Source organism: Schistocerca americana, chromosome 2, assembly GCF_021461395.2.
Source record: "Schistocerca americana isolate TAMUIC-IGC-003095 chromosome 2, iqSchAmer2.1, whole genome shotgun sequence".
Classification (NCBI taxonomy): domain Eukaryota; kingdom Metazoa; phylum Arthropoda; class Insecta; order Orthoptera; family Acrididae; genus Schistocerca; species Schistocerca americana.
This window is the reverse complement of record NC_060120.1, coordinates 288,763,929-288,788,814: the sequence shown is the minus strand read 5'-3', so window position 1 is coordinate 288,788,814 and position 24,886 is coordinate 288,763,929. Positions and strand designations below refer to the sequence as shown.

Below are 24,886 nucleotides of genomic sequence, written 5' to 3'. Positions count from 1 at the left end.
CATGTTGATTAAGCAAAAGAAAGTCAGTTACTTTCCTACAAATAAAAATCTAGTGGCCAGCATTGCACTGGGCTGAGCCAAAAATTTCTTATAGTAGCAGATATACAGATAGCGTTATCTGGCGACATCATTGTGAGGTAAGAATGTTTCAGTTTATTCAGGATGATTTCACAGGGCCATGACGCACCGCTGCTGACGTCAAAAATTATTAGTCTCGATATGCAGTCAGTCTTTAATGGAAGGTCACATTAAAACTTGAAATTTTATTATTGGAAAGAAATTTTCTATTGGGAACATAAACGAGATGTTTTCTGTTGGGAGCTTACGCTAAATGTGAATATTATCAACGAGATGTTTTCTGTTTGGAGGTTACATGTGAAACAGAAGAAATGACTCCGACATGTTCGTCGCCACAAAAATGCAAACGAACTTCTCCGTGACTATGCAAGCCCTCACACACTTCGGCGCTCCTGTGAGGAGCTCACAAAACTTCATTGGACTGTTCCTCCTCACCCATCTCAAAGCCTGGTTCTCACACCTTCTGACTTAAATCCGTCTGGTCCAATGACGAATGCACTCCGCGGGAAGCAGTACGTGAGTGATGGGAATGTTACTGATGCCACAGGGCGTTGGCTCTGGCGTCGACTAGTTCAAAAATGGTTCAAATGGCTCTGAGCACTATGGGACTTAACATCTGTGGTCATCAGTCCCCTAGAACTTAGAACTACTTAAACCTAACTAACCTAAGGACAGCACACTGGTGGAGTGGTGCCAATGCCATACAGGGCCGTCGCACTGAACGGAGATTACGTTGAAAAGTGTGGATTTGTAGTCAAAAGAGTGGAGAATAATATGGTACATTGAATCGTGAATAAAACGAACTGCTTTCAGAAAAAAAATGCGTTGCATTACTTATCGAACTTCCTTCGTATTACAGAGAAGTTGATGAATCGCTGTTGTTATTGTTATATGCACTGACATACATTTAAATCATGGCTGATGAGTCCACTTACACCATGTAGGAACAGACCATAACGATGACCTGGGCTCACAAATGACATCATACAGGAAAGTCAATGAGATACTTTCAAAATCATTCCACTTTAAGATTTTAGAAATATTTCCCACCAAAACCAACAGTTATACGATGGGAGAGAAAACTCTTTGCAGTTGGTTGCGTAAAAGATAAGTACCGCTGAGGACGATCACCATCACGACTGGAAACGTGTGTAGAGGCTGCAGCGTCTGTCGCCGTTCGCCAAAAAAACTCCATTCGTAAGCGGCCACAGGAATTGGGAATTCCACCTTCTACATTACAGAAACATATGAAGAATTGTTTGAAGCTAAAGGCATTTCAACCTTCGTTTGTAAACGAACTGAGCGATAATGACATGCTGGCCGGGTTGCCCGAGCGGTTCTAGGCACTACAATCTGCTATCGCGCGACCGCTACGGCCGCAGGTTCGACTCCTGCCTCGGGCATGGATGTGTGTGATGTCCTTATGTTAGTTAGGTTTAAGTAGTTCTAAGTTCTAGGGGACTGATGACCTGAGATGTTAAGTCCCATTGTGCTCAGAGCCATTTGAACCATTTGATAATGACATTCAAAAACATCATCCGGCTTGTGGGCGAATGCTCGATGTCTTTACAACTCTTCCTCCAAAGGGAAAAGTGTTTTTCTCGTACGAGTCTGTAGTATATCGCAGTGCAAGCGCGAGAAACATGTATTTCTGGAGGAATAAAGCCCACTTTTTTATGAAGAAACTTAACACAACCCACCACACGTCATGATCTGGGCTGCAATATCTGCAACCCACTCGGCAGGTCGATATTTCTTTGACGGTGCTGTAAATCACATAGTGTATCTCAACATGTTACGTGGCTGGTTTGTGCTACACCTGCAAGATCAGGAACTGGTCGGTCACATGTGTTCCCGCGGGATGGAGGACCAGCTCAATCTCAATGAGGGATGTCCTGATAAATGGATTGGATGTGCTTCTGTCCTTTTGCCTGCACCTGTGGAGTGGCCACCTTGAAGTCCCGATCTGTCATCTTGCGATAATGCATTATAGAGGATCATTAAACAGAAGGTTGCTGCCACACTTTAGGAGGCAATTGACGAACTTAATGATGCTGTTAACGTGCATTTAGTGCCATCAGCTCAGCAATGTTGAGCAGAATTGCACATCTTAAACGGAAGAGAATCAGACTCCGTCCTCAACGCTATTGTACAAGGAGTGTGTAGGTTTCTAAAATATGTTCATACGTTTCCTGTTCCTCTAAAAATTAGGTGTTTCCCTACAGCCCATCGACCATGATTTGATTAGTGTGTTGGTAGCCACAGCTACTCAGCGAGATAAATTTCCTGCATTTCGTTAAAAAAAAGTGATTTCCATATGTTATGACTTCCTTTGCACCCTGTGAGAGAGGAGCAGATGTTGTTCAAGAACAGAGTATTCAGATATTAATTTATAATACATCTAATACCAAATCACATTTAACTTCGTTGTTGTAGTTGCAGCGTCAGTTGCTAACACAGATTAGGATGTTGAAATATACAGGGTGTCCATAAAGTCCCTTTTCAACTTCAAAATGTTATTACAACAACAGTTGTTGAAATATTTTAACAACATTTCTTTTATTGTAATCACTGTTTACTAAAGATTTTACATATACTAAAATTTTGTGTTTCAGATACTCTTTTGATGGATGGAACTGAACCTCTATAAAATGGCAACTAATCAAGAGAAGGCACAATGTGTGTCCTGGTTTATTGAGACAAAATCGAATGTTCAGACTCAACGAAACTTCAGAAGACGTATGGAAGAAATCCACCATCGCGCCCTTCAATCCGTGCATGGCACAAAAAATAGATGGAGACAGGGACAGTGTTGGATAAAGGGAGGAGCAGGCGACCAAGAACATCCGAGGAAAACATCATCGTGTTTTAAACGTCTTCACTCGTTCACCTACGAAGTCCATCCGCACTGCTGCCGGACAGTTGCAACTACCACGTTCAACTGTGCATAAGGTCCTCCACAACAATTTACGGTTGTACGCTTACAAAGTACAGCTGTTACAGACACTTGAGCCAAATGACAAGCCAAAATGGATAGAGTTTGCACTCAGCATGCTGGAACGCCTTTCGGAGGATGAATCATTCCTCAAGCGAGTTTGTTTCAGTGACGAGGCAACTTTTCATGTTTCTGGGACATTAAACAGAGACAATGTGAGAATATGGGGATGTGAACACCGCCATGTGACTGGGGAGCTTCACCGGGATAGTCCAAAAGTCAATGTGTGGTGTGGAATCATTTGCAACCGAATAATTGGTCCATTTTTCTTCAACGAGTCAACAATTACTGCAGATGTTTACCTCGAGCTTCTCACCGAAGCTACCACCACAATTTGACTTACAACCATAATTTTCCAGCAAGCTGGTTCACCACCACATTGGGGACTGCATGTTCGTCTGTTCCTCAATGAAACATTTCCAGGCAGATGGATTGAGAGGGATGGACCAATTCCTTGGCCACCGCGTTCGTCAGGTATCACTTCCTTGGACTTTTTTTATATCGTGTATTAAACACAGATACGGGACATTGCTGACTTGAAGCAAAGGATTCGTAATGCCATTGCCACCACTGACGACGCTATGCTACAGCGAACATGGCAAGAAATTGAGTACCGTCTTGATGTGCTTCGTGCAACTAAAGGCGCCAATATAGAGGTCTATTAAACACTGTCAAAAAGGCTTTTATAAATATTGATTACAATAAAAGAAATGTTGTTAAAATATTTCAACAACTGCTCTTGTAATAAAATTTTGAAGTTGTAAAGGGACTTCATGGACACCCTGTATATCGATACAATTGATTTAGAGTTCGGATATTTTTCACTGCTATGACTATTCAGTAAATGGCGAGCCCTGGCCGTCGTGGAAGTCCGTAAATGTTATCAAATGCAAACACGCAAAACGGGGTTCTGTGCATGAATGTTCGAACTTAGCACACCCGCCACTGGAGCTCCGGAGAGGGGGCGCTTGCCTACATATCATTGGCAGCGGTGTCATCGTTGACGCCAGCGCCCTCGTGCCGCGGTGGCGGCTGTTGGAAGCACGGCGGCGTAACTGGCGGCGCGGGTTATTTGAAAATGTGACCAAGCGGGTAATGGCCGATACTGCACCGTAAACAAACAATTCCATCATGACAGTTGTGGTTACGGCAACATGCTATTCTCTATGGCCGATGATATACCTTGAGCAGTGGCGTCATAAGCCAGCGCCGCCTAGCAGCACAAATGTTTACCTTGTCCGTAGTTCGTACAGTTAAATCAGCTACTGGAGGCGTCATCTGGACAAAGTACATTGTACTTTGTATCCACAATGAGCACGGCCTGACGTGAAAATTAGTATTGATGATTGATGATGATTGTCGTACATACACGAAGCGTTCCATCTGGTCTTTCTGTCACGTCTCTGTTGTCTATGCCTAAATGTTTCTGCTTCTGCCCTATAGATCTGACGATGGAAACATTCCAGAGTGCAGTACGAGGTGGAAGTATGATAAAGTTTATTAGCAAACGAAGCGAGTCATTTATTTAGTGCACCAAATAGTTTTTGCTCCAGAAAATTATCCCGTAAGACATTATGGAGTGGGAATATGCAAAATATGTCAGGGGGTTGATACGTTTGTTTACAAGATTGGCAATTACACGGAGAACAAATGTAGGTTAACTTCAATGTTCAAGAAGCTCAGTAATTTGCTTCTTCCAATTTTTCATCAACATGTATACCCAAAAGTTTGGAGCATTTCCCTATTTACTTACTCCTGCTCATGTGCTACATCTGTTGTTGGTATGACTACTTGTTGTACAGAAAACATCATTAACAATCTTTTCTGTTGTTCCTCTCTAATGGGATTTATTATAACACTAGTATCGTCTGCAAAAAGTACCAATTCTGCTTGTTCACTGTTAAGTGGCAGCTCATTCACATATATAAATAATAGGGGTTGACCGAAAATAAAACCCTGTGGGGCTCCCTTTATGATTTCTGTCCCTCACTAAAATTTTCTATCCTTACGACATTGTCTGAATTATTCGGCAGCCGCTACTGTGTCCAACTAGGCGTTGGTAAGTTAGAAAATGACACCACCTTTGCAAGAAAAGTATGGCCCAGTAGCTTAGTGGGAAGCGCTAGGCTACAGGTCCAAAGATCTGTACATCACCCCCACTCGGCCCTATGATTTTTCTGTTACTTTTCACTTCTTTCGGTTTTGGTAATTATTTGTATACACTACCCTCCATAAGTTTGGAAACACATAGTAATTATAGACAATGGAAAGGAAATACAATATAAAAATGGATTTTGTCGTTTTCCAAATGTTTATTAAGCACAAATAATACACAAGAAGATGCAACAATTAAATTTTCGATTCCTCAAAATAGCCACCCTTTGCTTTCGTCACTGCCTTGCAGATTCTGGCCATGCGCTGCGTCAGTTTTGCCAAGGTTTCAGTTGGAATTAATCTCCATTCTTGCTGTAGGACCTCCCACAATTGTGACCCACTCATGATTTCCCGTTTTCGGATCCTCCTGTCCAATTCATCCCATAGCAGTTCCATTGGGTTATAATCAGGGGATTGGTGCGGCCATTCCATGTTTTTCAATATTTTACGAACTTTCAGAGACTTCACATAGTTCTGACACAAGCGAGACGTATGTTTCGGGTCGTTGTCTTGCTGCAAGACAAACCCTTTCCAAATCACACGCAAGCCAGATGTCTTAGCATATCGCTGGAGAATGGCATGATAATCCTTTTGGTTCAGTTTTCCATCTATTTTCACGAAATCTCCGACTTTATTCCTTCCAAAGGATACCCATACCATTACAGAACCCCCTCCATACTTTACAGTTGGAATTAAGCACTGAGGATTCAAGCGTTCATGGGGTAAACGGCGTACAAATTGACGGCGTTTAGTTCCAAATATTTCGAACTTGGATTCATCAGTGAATAAGACTCTTTCCGAATCCCCAGCTGTCCAATGTTGGTGTGTCTTAGCCCACTGAAGCCTTTTCTTCTTGTTAACAAGGCGCAACAGTGGTTTCCTTGTTGCTGCATAATCTCGGAGGTTGTTGTCTGCCAGGCGTCGTCTCACTGTTGACTCACTCACCGGTGTATCCCTCGTTGCGTTTGGTTCAGCAGTCAATTCACGGACAGTTTTTGATCTGTTACGTTTACTGGTCACTACCAAATACTTTTCCTGGCGTTCTGATATTTTTCTGGGAGCCCCTGAGCAAGGACGATCTCCATAGGAGCCTGTTTCTCGATGCCGGTGTGTGGTTTTGACAACTCCGCTGATGGAAATCATCAGTTTCTTTGCTATTTGTCGGACACTATTGCCTTCTTGGTGCAAAGTGATTATCATTACCCGTGATTCATGAGGAATCTGGCACTTTAGGGCCATTTTCAATTACTTTCGCAGCATGTTATACCTTTATGCAAACGCAACTACAAGTGAACAGAAATGTAAACATCGTACCTCTATATAGCCATGCAGTCTACTCGCGCCACTTGGCGTGTTTAGTAGAACTGCTTGGACATGTAACGTCGGTTTACTTAAAACGGAGTAATACTAGTATTTTCCAATATGTATGTGTATGTACAATAATTAAGTGTACAATACTGTACGTGTCATTATTAACCGTTATTTGAGCTTGCTATTCCGTATTTTAACCAATAACTCACATAGATCACTTCCATCTTGCTCCGTTGTAATACGCAGCATGGTGTTTTCAAACTTAATGGAGGGCAATGGTTCAAATGGCTCTGAGCACTATGGGACTTAACATCTATGGTCATCAGTCCCCTAGAACTTAGAACTACTTAAACCTAACTAACCTAAGGACATCACACAACACCCAGTCATCACGAGGCAGAGAAAATCCCTGACCCCGCCGGGAATCGAACCCGGGCGCGGGAAGCGAGAACGCTACCGCACGACCACGAGCTGCAGACTAATGGAGGGCAGTGTGTGTGAAAAAAAGTAAGGTTGTGTTGTTGCTCAGAGTCTCCATTAACTGTACACAGCCCTGCAATTGACTGAGTAAGTCAGTTCAAACGTCTGGGAAATGCTACCTCCAAAAGAACCATGCCAAGTAAAACACTGCGGTGTTCAAAGCAACAACCCTCAGGTTGAGGATAATTTTACTTGCCTTCGCAGCAGCGACCTTCCAGCTCCTTTGAGGAAGTCTGTTTGGTGTGGTGAAAGGCATCATAGACTTGCACAGTCAGTTCAGCTGTGGTGGCATCTGGAGTAACCTAGTCCACACTCTTTACGTATCTCTAAGGAAAACAAAGCGCAGGCTGTGAATTGAGGCGGACGCCATGGACACGGGACAGCTGCTACTCTACCCATACAGCGTTCCCCGAAGCGAACTCTTGGCCGTGCTGGCGTACCAGCACTGTAACGTGCCGTGGTTCCGCGATGAAACCAGATGTCGCTGAATACAGCAGGCACTACTGTGTTTAACAGGCCCCTAAGTTTGGTGTGGTGCGCAGAAGGCAGCGGTAAGCTCCAACAGTTATCCTCACCGATCCTCTCACCCGTCCCAAAAAGAAACATTCTTTGCCAGATACAGAAGTGCTCTCACTTACGTGCGACCATTCAGGTTTGGGACATAATAAATTGTGAAAAATCTTGATTCCAAATTAATTTATTGATTGTTTCGATACATCATCATCATCGGACATACTTGTGGTATGAACAAAGAAATACAGTATAAACGATTCCTCAGGAAAAATACGTGAAACATTGGGCAACACTTTCCATCAATACTTACAATGAAGTACAAAAACAAACCGCACCAAAGTGGGTACATAACGTACTGAAAATATAGTTCTCATTCATGTGGAGCCAGGTATCAAATTGACCGTACTTCGAGAAATGTAGCGGTAAGGAAATCAGTTGCCCTTAACACATAGGTTAGTAAACATATAGACAATAGTTCACTGTCAAAGAGCGTAACCAATGGGAAGCATACAATGAATATTTCGATTACGTGCTATATGAGTCAGAAAGTCGTGGATGAAACCATGCAGGTATATTAACAAAACGCTAATTACAGATTGAAAATAAATGTAACAAAATATACAGACGTCACACAGAATGGTAGCTATTAGAATTTTAAAACATAGAGGGTTTGTTAAAAGAAATACAAATCGAAACAAATTGCAATAATTAGTGTAGAAACCGTCTGACATAGTTATATAAACATTTACAATATAGGCATGGAATATGACATAGTAAGGGGTACATAGCCGGCCGGAGTGGCCGTGCGGTTCTTGGCGCTACAACCTGGAGCCGAGCGACCGCTACGGTCGCAGGTTCGAATCCTGCCTCGGGCATGGATGTGTGTGATGTCCTTAGGTTAGTTAGGTTTAATTAGATCTAAGTTCTAGGCGACTGATGACCTCAGAAGTTAAGTCACATAGTGCTCAGAGCCATTTGAACCATTTTTGAAGGGGTACATAAACATTCACAATACAGGCACTGGTAACATAAAATGGTCTTTTTTCCGAAGGCTATATGGTAGCAAAAAAGGAAATCAGGTATGTATACATCATAAAACATGTGGCGCATCATACATTAAAACGTAAAATGACAGACAATAAATTGATAATATAGCTTGTTAAAAACTTACAAACAAACTATGATATTGTCTGTCATGTTACATTTTGACGTAAGATATCCCATTTGTTTTTATGATGTATGCATATTTGATTTCATGTTTGCTGTTGTACATCCTTGGGTAAAAAATACGATTTTATTTACCAATGCCTATATTGTGAATATTTGTGTACCCCTAACAATGTCATAGATTACATTAGATTAGATTCAGGTTTCGTTCCATAGACCCAAAAATGAGACGATTCTCGTGGGTGTGGGAGAACGTAAACCATTTGAATATAACACTCACTAACCTGATCACTTGTCAGGACATTGTCAAAATACGTGAATATATTACAGTAAACAGGAACTGCTAATATTTACAAAATCAATGCACTGTCAGAATGAAACATTGTTATGCACTATTAATAAATTTATCATACACAAAATACCTAATCTTGGCTGTTGAGGCAAAGTGCTATCAAAAACTGAAATCTAACAGAAATTTTTACTTAAGCTGGCCTAACACTCTCTGTTAACATATACTTCTATAGAGTAGAAGGAGTTGCCTATTAAAAAATCTTTCAAAATCTGTTTAAACCGTGCCTTATCTGAAACCAAGTTTTAAATGGTTGCTGGTTATTTATTGAAAATGTGTGTTCCTGAATATTGGACCCCTTTTTGGACCAAGGTAAGTTATTTTAGGTCTTCATGTAGATTGTGCTTATTCCTAGTATTGATACTATGTTTTGATCTATTGGTTGTAAACAGAGATAAATTACTTGCAACAAATTTCATTAGCAGTGGTTAGAATACGAACTTCCTTGAACGGATGTCTACTTGATGTTCTTGAATTTACATCACAAATGATTCTTATTACACGCTTTTGCACGCTAAAAATTTTGATGAGCCACCCCAGAATATGATCCTGTATGACATAACAGAACGAAAGTAAGCAAAGCATGCAAGTTTTATTATATTTATACCTCCTACATCTGACGTAGTTCTCACTGCAAATACAAACTTGTTTAGGCGCTTAAGCAATTTTGTGGTATGCCCTTTTACAATTGAATTTATTATCGAGTTGTAGTCCCAGAAATTTAACACTGTCAACCTTTTCGATCTGCATGTCTTCATATGTTATATACAAGATGGAAGAAAATCTGCATACAGTGGGTCTTTCAGAGGTTTAATGACTGTGAATTAGCTTTAAACCATTTATTAATGTTAATGAAAATTTGATTAGCAGCTATTTCTAAATCTGTACTTGACTTGCTACTTATTGCAATGTTTGTATCATCTGCAAACAAAACAAACTTATCATCTGGCAATGTAACAGACGAGAGGTCAATGCATATATTGTAAATATTTATGTAACATGTAACAGTGTCATAATGTTTCTACATTAATTATTGTAATTTTTTTATCTTACATTTCGTTTAATAATCGCTCTATATTTTAAAATTTTAATAGCTACCATTCCACATAACGTCAATATATTTTATTATTCTTATTTTCAATCTGTAAACTACAAAATTCGCGTTTTTTTCCTACATGGATTCCCCCATGGTTTTCTGATTCACACAGCACGTAATCGAGATATTCATTGTACGCTTTCCACTGGTTACGTTCTTTGTCAGCCAAATGGTTACCAACGCCGTCTGTTCACGGCAATTGTTTCCCTTACCACTATGTTTCTCGAAGTACGGTCAGTTCGGCACCTGGCTCCACATGCATGAGAGCTACTGTATATTTTCAGTACCTTCTGTGCCCATTTCGGTGTGATTTGTTTTTGTACTTCATTGTAAGTGTCGAAGGGAACTTTCTCCTCTGTTGCAGATATTTTGATGAGACATCTATTATATTGTGTCTCTTTGTTCTTACCATAGCTGTGTCAGATGACGATGTATCGAAACGTGTCGACAGATTAATTTGCGACCAAGCCTTCCACAATTCATTCTCTGCCAAAAAGAAACATTTTACCAGAAGCGTTTGTATTTTTACATTTATCTATTCCCAAATTTAAATGCAGATTTTCAGAGTATAACTGAGCATGAAAACTCTAAAATTACAAGCAATTTTAGGAATTACCAGTTACTTTGAAAACAGAACTCTTTCCAGCTGCTTGCTTGGAGGCCTGCCCATAACACTCAAGACAAGTAAAGGTCCAGGATAACCCTGTTGCTGTCAATAACAAATGCGACACGATTCGTGAGTTCACTGATAGAACCTGCATGCCGTTCCTCCTGTTCCGTACATGAATTTCTTTTTTTGTAAGGTTTAAAAGGTGGTGTGTAGAAATTGCTGACCCACAACACTACTAAAAAATTTTGTTAATGGTCAGCATGTAGCCATATTTACAAATGAATGTAATACGAATGTAAAATGACTCGTTCCACATCATATCATTAACCGGTAAAAGTCTAGAATAGGGCCAGTCGCGTACTTATCGTGTTTCGTGCAGGGGTGTTGTCAGCGCTTACTGTGATGTATGATGGGAACCAAAGATGTCAATGAGAGAACAGCAGACAGGTGAGGTGTTTCGAAGTAATACGTTCGGAAGAAAGGGTAAAATATTTCCTTAAACGAGGATGATAAATTTAATTGCTCCTTCTTTGATTTGCAGCTTAAAACTGTGCTAATATCTGCAAACCAAGGACAGCGTCGCAACCCATGATATATTAGAAAAAGCAGTGAAGTATTTATCTGCTCTGTGTTGCTACGCAATCCATCTGCACGAGCACACTGAATAATGGCTCAATGTTTTTTAATTAAATCATGGGAGACGATAGGTGGATCAAAGTTTTTCAGTTAAGTCATGGGAGAAGTTAGATGTACCATTGTTTTTAATTAAATCATGGGAGAAGGTAGGTGGATCAATGTTTATTAATACCGTATATCGAACGTAGTACTCTTTTATGAATAAACATTGATCCAGCTACCTTCTACCATGATTTAATTAAAAAAAACACATTGATCCACGTATTCAGTGTGCTCGCGCAGGTCGATTGCGTAGCCACTTCACCATCACATTTGATACATTTTCGTGTTTCTGAATTAATCCAGGAGACAAACTCCAACGGACGACGTCGTCGCGCATTACTAAATCACTTAAATCAGTCCACTTTACAGCACTCGCTGCCAAAATCAGAAAATATTTCTCTCGAAACTAACTAATACGCTGAAATACAGCAAACAAGATAATGGTTTCAATTTCGGCGCTAGAAATACATTGCGCCTTTTCTCTTCTCTCACTGGCTATGTCAAAGAATCATCCTATTAGCAACGCGAAACCAACGCTTTGCCTACCTATGAGCAGTAGATAAGCACTGCTGAGACTGCCGCTGTCCCTGATCTAGATTTTAGCCCCATTAGTCGCACAAATGATTCATGTAATACGAAACTAACTGACAGGAAGTTGAGTATGGGAACACAGATGGGGAAAGACACTCCACTGAGGAAGAAAAATAACAGGAACACTGACTTCAAACGATCGTAGGCGGAAACGACTGAGTCGAATAGCGTGTCCTCCACTTCACAGGAACGCATATGAATAACCACAGTCTGCAGACCTGTATTCACAACTGTACTGCTTACGGTGAAAAGTAAATGTAAATAAAAATATTAAAATTTCGTGGCCACTTCCCTTGAAACCCTGACTTCGTCAGATGTACTTCACATCGTTCGTTCAGTCGATAAAATAAAATATATAGACAGGCATACGCAGTCCGGAGTATCCGACGCGTCACGGCAACAGCTATTCGTGTACACACTGAGCGGCGCGACTGAGCATTCGGTGTACGTAAACAAGAAAGCAGAGACGCCACAATCAAAGATGTACTGCCCTACGGAGAACTTCTTCACGAACGGAATGTCACGAGTATTACTATAATGCGAGTATTTTCAATGCGATAGGGTCCGCAGCTGCGATGAATTTTTTGAATGATTTCCTGAAGCCTTCAGCTTCCATTTTCTTCATTTCCTGTACGATTCAACAATTTCGGCCTTAGGCCATTTTCAAGTATTTTATGGATGATTTTTTGGTAACAACTGCTCGAAAGTAACGTGCTCCTAAAATAGCGCGAACACCTCGAACTAATTTATGAGCATAACATGATGTTATAGGAGCAACGACGTAGACGACATAATCGGTTATCAATGGCCTAAGGCCAAAATTGTACAATCATACAGGAAATAAAGAAAATGGCAGCTGAAGGCTTCAAGAAATCATTCAAATAATTAAAGCAGCTAACCAAAGACTCTTCCCCCCCATGAACCATGGACCTTGCCGTTGGTGGGGAGGCTTGCGTGCCTCAGCGATACAGATAGCCGTACCGTAGGTGCAACCACAACGGAGGGGCATCTGTTGAGAGGCCAGACAAACGTGTGGTTCCTGAAGAGAGGCAGCAGCCTTTTCAGTAGTTGCAAGGGCAACAGTCTGGATAATTGATTGATCTGGCCTAGTAACAATAACCAAACCGGCCTTGCTGTGCTGGTACTGCGAACGGCTGAAAGCAAGGGGAAACTACAGCCGTAATTTTTCCCGAGGGCATGCAGCTTTACTGTATGATTAAATGATGATGGCGTCCTCTTGGGTAAAATATTCCGGAGGTAAAATAGTCCCCCATTCGGATCTCCGGGCGGGGACTACTCAAGAGGATGTCGTTATCAGGAGAAAGAAAACTGGCGTTCTACGGATCGGAGCGTGGAATGTCAGATCACTTAATCGGGCAGGTAGGAGGTTAGAAAATTTAAAAAGGGAAATGGATAGGTTCAAGTTAGATATAGTGGGGATTAGTGAAGTTCGGTGGCAGGAGGAACAAGGCTTCTGGTCAGGTGACTACAGGGTTATAAACATAAAATCAAATAGGGGTAATGCAGGAGTAGGTTTAATAATAAATAGGAAAATAGGAATGCGGGTAAGCTACTACAAACAGCATGGTGAACGCATTATTTTGGCCAAGATAGATACGAAGCCCACACCTACTACAGTAGTACAAGTTTATATGCCAACTGGCTCTGCAGATGACGAAGAAATTGAAGAAATGTATGATGAAATAAAAGAAATTATTCAGATAGTGAAGGGTGACGAAAATTTAATAGTCATGGGTGACTGGAGTTTGGTAGTAGGAAAAGGGAGAGAAGGAAACGTAGTAGGTGAATATGGATTGGGGCTTAGAAATGAAAGAGGAAGCCGGCTGGTAGAATTTTGCACAGAGCACAACTTAATCATAGCTTACACTTGGTTTAAGAATCATGAAAGAAGGTTGTATACATGGAAGAACCCTGGAGATACTAAAAGGTATCAGATAGATTATATAATGGTAAGACAGAGATTTAGGAACCAGGTTTTAAATTGTAAGACATTTCCAGGGGCAGATGTGGACTCTGACCACAATCTATTGGTTATGACCTGTAGATTAAAACTGAAGAAACTGCAAAAAGGTGGGAATTTAAGGAGATGGGACCTGGATAAACTGAAAGAACCAGAGGTTTACAGAGTTTCAGGGAGAGCATAAGGGAACAATTGACAGGAATGGGGGAAAGAAATACAGTAGAAGAAGAATGGGTAGCTTTGAGGGATGAAGTAGTGAAGGCAGCAGAGGATCAAGTAGGTAAAAAGACGAGGGCTAGTAGAAATCCTTGGGTAACAGAAGAAATATTGAATTTAATTGATTAAAGGAGAAAATATAAAAATGCAGTAAATGAAGCAGGCAAAAAGGAATACAAACGTCTCAAAAATGAGATCGACAGGAAATGCAAAATGGCTAAGCAGGGATGGCTAGAGGACAAATGTAAGGATGTAGAGGCGTATCTCACTAGGGGTAAGATAGATACTGCCTACAGGAACATTAAAGAGACCTTTGGAGATAAGAGAACAACTTGTATGAACATCAAGAGCTCAGATGGAAACCTAGTTCTAAGCAAAGAAGGGAAAGCAGAAAGGTGGAAGGAGTATATAGAAGGCCTATACAAGGGCGATGTACTTGAGGACAATATTATGGAAATGGAAGAGGATGTAGATGAAGATGAAATGGGAGATACGATACTGCGTAAAGAGTCAGACCTCAGTCGAAACAAGGCCCCCGGAGTAGACAACATTCCATTGGAACTACTGACGGCCTTGGGAGAGCCAGTCCTGACAAAACTCTACCATCTGGTGAGCAAGATGTATGAGACAGGCGAAATACCCTCAGACTTCAAGAAGAATATAATAATTCCAATCCCAAAGAAAGCAGGTGTTGACAGATGTGAAAATTACCAAACAATCAGTTTAATAAGCCACAGCTGCAAAAGACTAACACGAATTTACGACTTATCTTAGAAAAAAGATTAAGGAAAGGCAAACCTACGTTTCTAGCATTTGTAGACTTAGAGAAAGCTTTTGACAATGTTGACTGGAATACTCTCTTCCAAATTCTAAAGGTGGCAGGGGTAAAATACAGGGAGCGAAGGGCTATTAGAATTTGTACAGAAACCAGATGGCAGTTATAAGAGTCGAGGGACATGAAAGGGAAGCAGTTGTTGGGAAGGGAGTAAGACAGGGTTGTAGCCTCTCCCCGATGTTATTCAATCTGTATATTGAGCAAGCAGTAAAGGAAACAAAAGAAAAATTCTGAGTAGGTATTAAAATCCATGGAGAAGAAATAAAAACTTTGAGGTTCGCCGATGACATTGTAATTCTGTCAGAGACAGCAAAGGACTTGGAAGAGCAGTTGAATGGAACGGATAGCGTCTTGAAAGGAGGATATAATATGAACATCAACAAAAGCAAAACAAGGATAATGGAATGTAGTCGAATTAAGTCGGGTGATGCTGAGGGAATTAGATTAGGAAATGAGACACTTAAAGTAGTAAAGGAGTTTTACAATTTGGGAAGGAAAATAACTGATGATGGTCGAAGTAGAGAGGATATAAAATGTAGACTGGCAATGGCAAGGAAAGCGTTTCTGAAGAAGAGAAATTTGTTAACATCGAGTATAGATTTAAGTGTCAGGAAGTCATTTCTGAAAGTATTTGTATGGAGTGTAGCCATGTATGGAAGTGAAACATGGACGATAAATAGTTTGGACAATAAGAGAATAGAAGCTTTCGAAATGTGGTGCTACAGAATAATGCTGAAGACTAGATGGGTAGATCACATGACTAATGAGGAAGTATTGAATAGGATTGGGGAGAAGAGAAGTTTGTGGGTCAACTTGACCAAAAGAAGGGATCGGTTGGTAGGACATGTTCTGAGGCATCAAGGGATCACCAATTTAGTACTGGAGGGCAGCGTGGAGGGTAAAAATCGTAGAGGGAGACCAAGAGATGAATACACTAAGCAGATTCAGAAGGATGTAGGTTGCAGTAGGTACTGGGAAATGAAGAAGCTTGCACAGGATAGAGTAGCATGGAGAGCTGCATCAAACCAGTCTCAGGACTGAAGACCACAACAACAACAACCAAAGACTGAGATTATAACAGACCTACAAAGCTTTTAAAAAAGTTGATTTTCCTATAACTTGTTCATGTAATATTCATTACAGAAGACAATACAACTTTTTAAAAAAGTTTGTAGATCTGTTATAATATCAGTCTTCGTTAAGCTACTTTAATTATAGTGATACTGCTGGCATTATGTTCGTGAAGAAATTCGAAGATTTGCGCGTATCCGTTGGCCCTCTGCTACTCCATATCTACTTAAACGAAAACTGGGAATTGACCCTGAATAATGGAAAGTGTGAGGTCATCCACATGAGCGCTAAAAGGAATACGGTAAACTTCGGTTATAAGATAAATCAATCAAACGTAAAGGCCTGAATTCAACTGAATGCCTAGGAATTACAATTACGAACAACTTAAATTGGAAAGAACACACAGAAAATGTGGTGGGGATGGGGAACCAAAGGAAGAAGCAACAGATCTACTAATGAAACAACCTACATTACGCTTGTCCGTCCTCCTTTGAAGTACTGCTGCGCGATGTGGATTCTTAGGGTTAACGGAGTACATCGAGAAAAGTTCAAAGAAGGACAGCACGTCTTGTATTATTGAGAAATAGGGGAGAGAGTGTCACGGACGAGATACAGGATTTGGGATGGACATCATAAAAACAAAGCCGTTTCTCGTTGTGGCGGGCTCTTGTGACGAAATTTCAGCATCAACTTTCTCCTCCGAATGCGAAAATATTTTTTTAACAAAACAAGGGAAATCAGAGCTCGCACGGAAAAATATAGTTGTTCGTTTTTTTTCGCGTACTGTTAAAGAGTGGAATAATAGAGAATTAGTGTGAACCTCTGCCAGGCACTTAAGAATGATTTGCAGAGTAGCCAAGTAGATGTAGATTTAGATTATCTTTGACAATAGTGCTGTGCATTATCTTTGATTGGTGGTGTCTCTCTTATTTGTTGTTTATGTACATCTGTCGCGCTGCTTAGCGTGTACGCGAATGGCTGGCTGTTGCTGTGACACTTTCGATACTCAGGACTGCATACGCGGTATATTTTATTTTATCGACTGAACGAACGATGTGCAAAGTGGCCACGAAATTTTGTTATATTTATTTACATTTGTATTTTAATCCCTCTTATAGTTTCTTGTGTAATGATTCTGATTATGGAGATTTGCTCCCTCTAAAAGCATCAATTTTAGTGTTTTTGCACTGTGAAAACTGGTTGAGCCTATACTTCAACAATGATTTTAACAATCACGACCTCATATCCGATATCGATGAAAACAAATATACTACGTAGATTTGATTGTTTGTATTGAAATCGTAGGCATCTATGGAATGTTAAAAGCGAGGATGAAGCAAGTTATGCCTGAGGGGAAGGGGGAGGAGACAGCGATGAACTGTGATTCCATCCAAAACGCGACCCTGGACCCGCGCCTGGTACTTGAACATGATTACCGACCATTCTGGCCCAAATGTTACGAAAAACAGTTGCTGGTGACATCTAATAGCAACCACACGTCAATTCTGATAACTATAAATGTTACTATTCCAACTGTAAAAATAACTGACTTCTGTAAAATAAGTTTTATTTGCGAATAGTACACGTGTATGGTAGACAACACCATTACCATTTTGATAAACAAGCGATTGCACAAATTACTTAAAATGTGCGATATCAGATGGTCCCGGAGTGTTCTCCTTGTGAACAAACTCTGGACGTATGACTCCTGACGTTCCTCGAAGTACAGCAGAGTTGTGTGGTGTGGATGTCTGTGTCAGCAAACTGAAGTTCGTAGATACGGCGAGCGCCTCTTCCGTTGCCCATCTCCCGCTCCTCACCGTAACACGTAATCACGGCAGAGAAATCACTGTTCGTGCTCCCTGCTGGATGCAGACACACATCTAAACAGCAACACCTGATAAGGCACACCGCAGACTTACAAGCAAAACAAGAAACTAGTTGCGAATGGTCTACGGTGCGCTGCGTTCCACAACGAACGCCCCCAGTCAGCCACGCAAAGGAATAACGCCGAGTTGAGGAACATGTTTGTTTAAAGAATTCTATGTGGGAGAGCTTAAGTCTCCCAAGACTGTCTAGAACACAGTGCATACTCGAAATACACAGATGCAAAAGTTATGAGGTGAGGTGCAGAAGTTCGGGTGCGCTCAATTTTCTCGAGAAGTAGTATTTACGCCCAGCTACTGGCCCTGGAGTCAATTTGGTTCTGGCAATTATAATAGACAATTGCTAACCACGGATCTGTTTGTGTGTTCTGCTCTAAACTTTTCAGTCAGTTTCGGGTTGGTCAATGTCGATGTGACTAGATATGGAGTACTAATGCACACCAGATTTGATGAAGACGGAGAAGTATATCGCCTGCGGGCCGGTCAAAGAATCATGCCTGTGTTTACAAGTGATGTGAAGTCAGTATAGCGTCGCTGGTATTTCAGACAAGTCGTAGCTGTGGGTGCACTGTTTTAATCATAGCGCCATCTAGAGTAATAAAGCTTTAGTATGAATTAGACTGTCCCTTCAGCCTATACTTGAACTATTTGATTTCACCCAGATAGATTTCAGCACTTTCTGTCCGATCGTCAGTGGTTGTGTTTATTTTTCTTTGAAAAATTGTTGTTACGTGTTAACCTTTAAAGAATATGTTTATCAAGAGGTGCTTTGAAGGTTAACATGTAACAACGATAGTGCAAAAGAAAAATAAACAAACCCACTGAAGATAGCACAAAAAGTGGTGAAGCATCTCTGGGTGAAAACAAAACTACGCAGGCGTCTTGCAGAAGGCAGAATCCGTCCAATCGCCAGATTGAGGTCATAACGTCTACATCACTAATTTTTGTAATGGTATGATAATAATTACATGTGGATACTAAGCTAACAGCTTTCTTAGTGGGAGAATATTTGAAAACGTATTCCATGTATGAGCGTAAGCCTTCGCCATCTTAGTAAAACATTTCCGAATATGTGGCCGCGTCACAGGTCATTTTGTAGGCCGAGAGGCCTTCACAAGGGTCATGTGTTCACTGTTGAAACAGAGTTCTTTTTTAATTGTTGCTTCATCCCCCTCGCACCGTATGGGCGATGTGGAGGGCTCCCAGCAGTACAATCATAACCCTCTTCAGCCAAAAGGTTTACAGTGAAATATACATAAAGACGTAAATATTTACAATTTTTTTAATCTATAAAAAGATAGATTTGATGGATGACCTTTCAATACAATTAAATTATTGATGTTCTTCGTTTTCGAATTAAAATAAAAAAGATTAAAATTAAAACAGAAACAATAAAAGCTCTTTTCAAAACCTGTTGCAAAACCTGTGATGTTCTTAAAATGACCAGTGCAGTTTCACTGAAAATTTGAATGACCCGCACTGGAGGAAACTTGATTTGGGAATGGAAATTTTCGTTGTTGCATAGTGTTGAAGGGTGTAAGTATAAGCGTAGTTGCCGATTAGTAATATCTATGGAGATAAGGTAATTGTTCGGATCGATAGTGGGAAGGCAGAATGGTCTGGCGTGTGGGCACGGTCGTAGAATGAAGAGGAGAAGGGATGGGGAAAAATGGAGAGGGAAGAGGCTGGTTCAAATGGCTCTGACCACTATGGCACTTAACTTCTGAGGTCATCAGTCCCCTAGAACTTAGAACTACTTAAACCTAACTAACCTAAGGACATCACACACATCCATGCCCGAGGCAGGATTCGAACCTGCGACCATAGCTGCAGCGCGGTTCCGGACTGAAGCGCCTAGAACCGCTCGGCCACAAAGGCCGACAGGGAAGGGGAGTCCTGAAGAGAAGTAAGGTAGGCATGGAAGAGTTGTAGTTAACAGGATGTGTACATATCGGGACGATTCATTGTCAGGGAGAGGGAGTTGGTATAAGTTTAGTTGGGAAAAGATATGGAGAGTATCTAGTTGTAGGGTTAGTGGAAGTGTTGGTATGGGCCCGTCAGGGGCAGGACTGAAAATTAGAGGGGCAGTAGACATTGTAGAGTTGAGTTTGCAGATAGTGTGTACGGAGGTGTTCAGTGTGAATGAGGAGAGGTGGGAATTTGGTGAGATAGAAAAAGATACGTATGGGGGAAGGTAAACGGATTCGGGAAATGAGGCGGAGAGTGTTGCGTTGAGGCACTTGGAAAGAGCGATAGATCTTTGGTAGAGCTACACCACCATAGGAAAGAATATTTTAGGCCAAGATTTGGTAGATGTGAAAGATAGTGGAAGGGTGTAATTCCCATGTTCGCCCAGTAAGTAGTTTTAATAGTTTTAGTCGGATGGCAGTTATAATTTCGTTAGTTGCCAGTGTAGTGCTGTGTGTAAAGTACCAGATAATTCAATGTGTTGGTTAGACGTATAGGATAGTCATATATCGTGAGGTGAAAGTGACTAGGGTGAAAGCTGCAATTGTTTCGGCCTATAATTATTGTTTTAGAAAGGTTAGCAGAAGCCACTGGTCTCACCAGCAGGTGAATTTGTTAAAATAATATGTGGGGTAATTTCAGCCAGCTTGTGGAGTCAGTTTGCTGGAAAATGACCGAACTCCATTTTGATTAGAAGACGGTAGCGGTGAGGCGGAGACTGACAACCCTTACTGAAAGTAATTTTCATTTCAGTTCTTACTGTTTAATGTTGGCATTCGAGGCGCAAGCCAGTCATGTGACGTCGTATTTGCTTCCGCACTGCCTGCTGGTAGTGTAGTCCATAAACAACTCGGTGCGCTACGTTACGCGCCTCGTGCCGCTGTTTGCTGCCGCGCGATTATTGTCGGCTCGTAGGCCCACTGTTGGCAATCCGCAGTCGCAAGCAATTTGTGTTCACAATTTCGGTCTCCTACTGGCCACCTAGCAAGTGCGCGAGCTTCCTGAAATTGTACAGTTTTGCCGCAGTCATTGTTATGTTCCATCACTGCTAACCTGCTGTGTTGTCAGAGTTTTAGACGCCTATCGTGTTGTCAGGCGTGTGCAACTAGTGGGAAACGTTCTTAGCCGACCTACTCGAGCGGAAATAAAATTAGACATTTGCCGATCTCCACAAAGAAGGCTCCCGAGAAGCTAAACACGCTTGTAATCTACAAAGTGCGGAATGGTCCTGGAGTCCCTGCTCTGGTGAGAGTAAACTGTGGCAGTGATCGAGCTGGGTCTGACCTAGACGCACGACAAGCACCTATGTGCATCGACATAGAACGTTGTCAGCGCAGTAAACAACTCGGCTGAACACCGCGCGATTTCGCTAGGCATGCGAGACTTGACGAAAACAAGCTCGCTTCATCTGGTTCGCGCATCTGGCATGATCTGGCGCGGCCAATTACTCGTCGCGTGAAGACAGTCGGCCCTGTGTTAGGATTCAGATCAGTCCCGATTGGCCTCAACGCCGACCTCTATAAGCTGACCCTGAGGAGCCTACACAGGCAGACGGTCGCCAGTGATGATCTCCCCTGTAAGCTGAGAGCTTAGGAGGAGGCCATGTTTTGACCAGTGATATGGTACCTTCCGGTAGTGTAGCCGGCGCGCTGCTGCAGTACGTTGTTGAATACCAATTATCTGGTAAATATTTGCTGATACAGATCTGGTGTTGCACTGTTCATGTCATTACATGTGATTCAACATCTATAAAAAATCAAGCTGTACATCAGTTCCCCTAAACTGTGAAAGCAAAGGAGGAATGTGTGTCAATGGACCATATCTGAACAACTTTCGTTTGGCGGATACCGTTGTTCTATTTAAAGCAGATGAACTTCAGTGATTAATGGAAGACCTTAATACAGCAAATTCGAAATGTAGTGTACATATTTGTCTGTAGCGCCTGACGACTGATAAACTTCTAAGTTAAAATTAAAATAATCTTTAGAAGACCCTTCACTAAGACCCAGGTTCATAAATACACTGATTGGCCAAAGAAACTTCTACAGGCACGTGTACTCAAATACAGAGATATGTAAACAGGCAGAATAGCGCGTTGCGATCGCAACGCCTATATAAGACAACAAGTGTCTGGCCTAGTTGTTAGATCGGTTACTGCTACTACAGAGGCGCGTTATCAGGATTTAAGAGTTTGAACGTGGTGTTACAGTCGGCGCACGTGCTATGGGACACAGCATCTAAATGGCTTCAAATGGCTCTGAGCACTATAGGACTTAACGTCTGAGGTCATCAGTCCCCTAACTAACCTAAGGACATCACACACATCCATGCCCGAGGCAGGATTCGAACCTGCGACCGTAGCAGTCGCGCGGTTCCGGACTGAGCGCCTAGAACCGCACGGCCACCGCGGCCGGCTGGACACAGCATCTCCGAGGTAACGATGAAGTGGTGATTTTCCAGTATGACCATTTCAAGAGTGTACCGTGAATGTAAGAAATCCGGCAAAACATCAAATCTCCGACACTGGTGCGGCCAGAAAAAGATTGTGCAAGAGCGGGACGAAAGACGACGGAAGGGAAGCGTTAAACGTGACAAAAGGGCAACCTTTCCGCAAACTGGTGCAGATTTCAATGCTGGGCCATCAGGAAGTATCAGCGTGTGAACCATTCAACGAAACATTATCGATATGGGTTTTCGGAGCCGAAGGCCCACTCGTATACCCTTGATGACTGGACGGCGAAAAGCTTTACGCCTAGCCTGAGTCCGTCAACACCGACATTGCACTGTTGATGAGTGTAAAAATGTTGCCTGGTCGAAATAGTCTCGTTTCAAATTGTATCGAACGGATGGACGTGTACGGGTATGGAGACAACCTCATCAATCCAAGGACCTTGCATGTCAGCAGAGGACTGTTCAAGCAGGTGGAGGTTCTGTAATGGGGTTGAAGTGGCGTCTAGATACGACTCTGACAGGTGACACGTACGTAAGCATCCAGTCTGATCATCTGCATCCATTCGTGTCCATTGTGAATTCCGACGGACTTGGGCAATTCCACCACGACAATGAGACACCCCACACGTCCAGAATTGCTACAGAGTGGCTCCAGGAACACTCCTTTGAGTTTAAACATTCTCGCTGGCCAGCAGACACTCCACACCTGAATATTATTGAGCATATCTGGGTTGCTTTGCAACGTGCTGTTCAGAAGAGATCTCCACCCCCTCGTACTCTTACGGATTTATGGACAGCCCTGCAGGATTCATGGTGTCAATTCCCTCCAGCACTACTTCAGGCATTAGCCGAATCCATGCCACGCCGTGTTGTGGCACTTTTGCGTGCTCGCGGGGGCCCTACACGATATTAGGCAGGTATACGAATTTATTTGGCTGTTCAGTGTATAATTGGATGAATAATCAAGAAGCGAGAGTTATACGTCTCGATAGGTTTTATCGTCATACTGACAGAATCGGTGTTGCATTAATTATTACTGTACAAGCTCCGGAGGTGCAATCAATGAAGAAGTAACCCCATGAAAAGACATCACTGGAAACGGATCGGAAATGCTGAACGTGCAATGTGATATTAATTACTGAGAACTGAAAATTATCGCGAGCAGTAGCCTTAACCATTAAGCTAACTGAGCACGCCTTCACACAAGACTCAAACTTTTATCATCACTGACCTTCTCCGCCTGTGATTTCCGAACCCCACTACCAGAGGTTGTGCCATGGAGTATGTGGGAATGACATCACTGGGGACATAGACTCGCTAGATAATCCCTACCATAGGGATATGTTATCAGCTGAACAAAATTCACGGAAGTCAAATGGATGGGATCCAAGGAAATGACATCCACCATTTGTTCGTAGGTAACAGGAAACCTAATAGCTGAGGCGGCCGCCCGAAACAACTAGGAAATCAAGGTTCGAGTCCCGGTGCGGCACAAATTTTCCTATTGTGATGACATATTCATATATAAAATAAGATATAAGATAGAAGTTCTTACCTGGGAATGTGTACATTCCTGTTGGCCTTGACGTGTCTCTGGAGGGTTGTATTTGGAGGGAGAGAAGTTGGACGAATATTCTCCTTGTCGCGGGCGTGGGCCTGAGGAAGAGAAAAAGAAATGAATTCTTTCAGAATTCTCAATATAATTGCACGAATGTCAGACACAATCACTATAGCTTAGTCTATTATGCCAAAGAATTGTTAGCAATTGTTATTTGAATGAACAAAAGATTCAGCATCGTGATTAAAATAATTCCATACCTGGACACAAAAGATTCGTCAAAAATAGACTGAGAAGAGAAATAGAGGCTGAACAAGATACAGGTCCAGTTTCTTCAGCACTTTGACTCAATCTTCAGTCTCCGATATTCTTTCTGCAGTCATCAAGTAATACCGAGAAGTTATATGTACGAGAAAGCAATGACAACAAATGTGAACTTAATACGTAATATCCATCTGGAAATATGTTAAATGCTACACATGAAAAGACTGACCTAATGATTGTTGAGAAGATGTTTGTTTGAGCACATGTGTGACTGTAAAATATCACTGCATCAAATGTTGATAAATGAAGTAAAAACAAGAAGAATTGAAAGCTGGGATCTGCCTTGATCCACAGGTCCCAAACTCGACGAATGACGAAGCTTTTGAGGAGAAAAGATGTTAATATTATCTGGCCTACAACAACAGTTTTCTTAATAATCAATGTTTTGCACTACATTTTACTTCTTTTCTTAATGCGTTACAGTATCTGCAGTGGATCTGGTAATAGTCATAAAGCGTAAATGCCGATGATGTGCAAAAACCACACGTGATGGATAAAAGTGTACGTCTTTTCTGATAATAGCATGAAAATAATTTTACACGCATTTTATATACTTGTCTGAAAGCGAAATGCT

The 24,886-nt window shown here is 41.7% G+C and overlaps 1 protein-coding gene across 1 annotated transcript in view; it reads right to left on the bottom strand.

Moving 5' to 3' along the window:
- The window catches only part of LOC124593964, a 341,740-nt gene that overhangs the window by 155,479 nt on the left and 161,375 nt on the right, over positions 1-24,886 (bottom strand). The window contains exon 2 of the mRNA XM_047132311.1: positions 23,986-24,086. Coding sequence (XP_046988267.1) covers positions 23,986-24,086 — 101 coding nt within the window. The remainder of the gene's footprint in view (positions 1-23,985; positions 24,087-24,886) is intronic.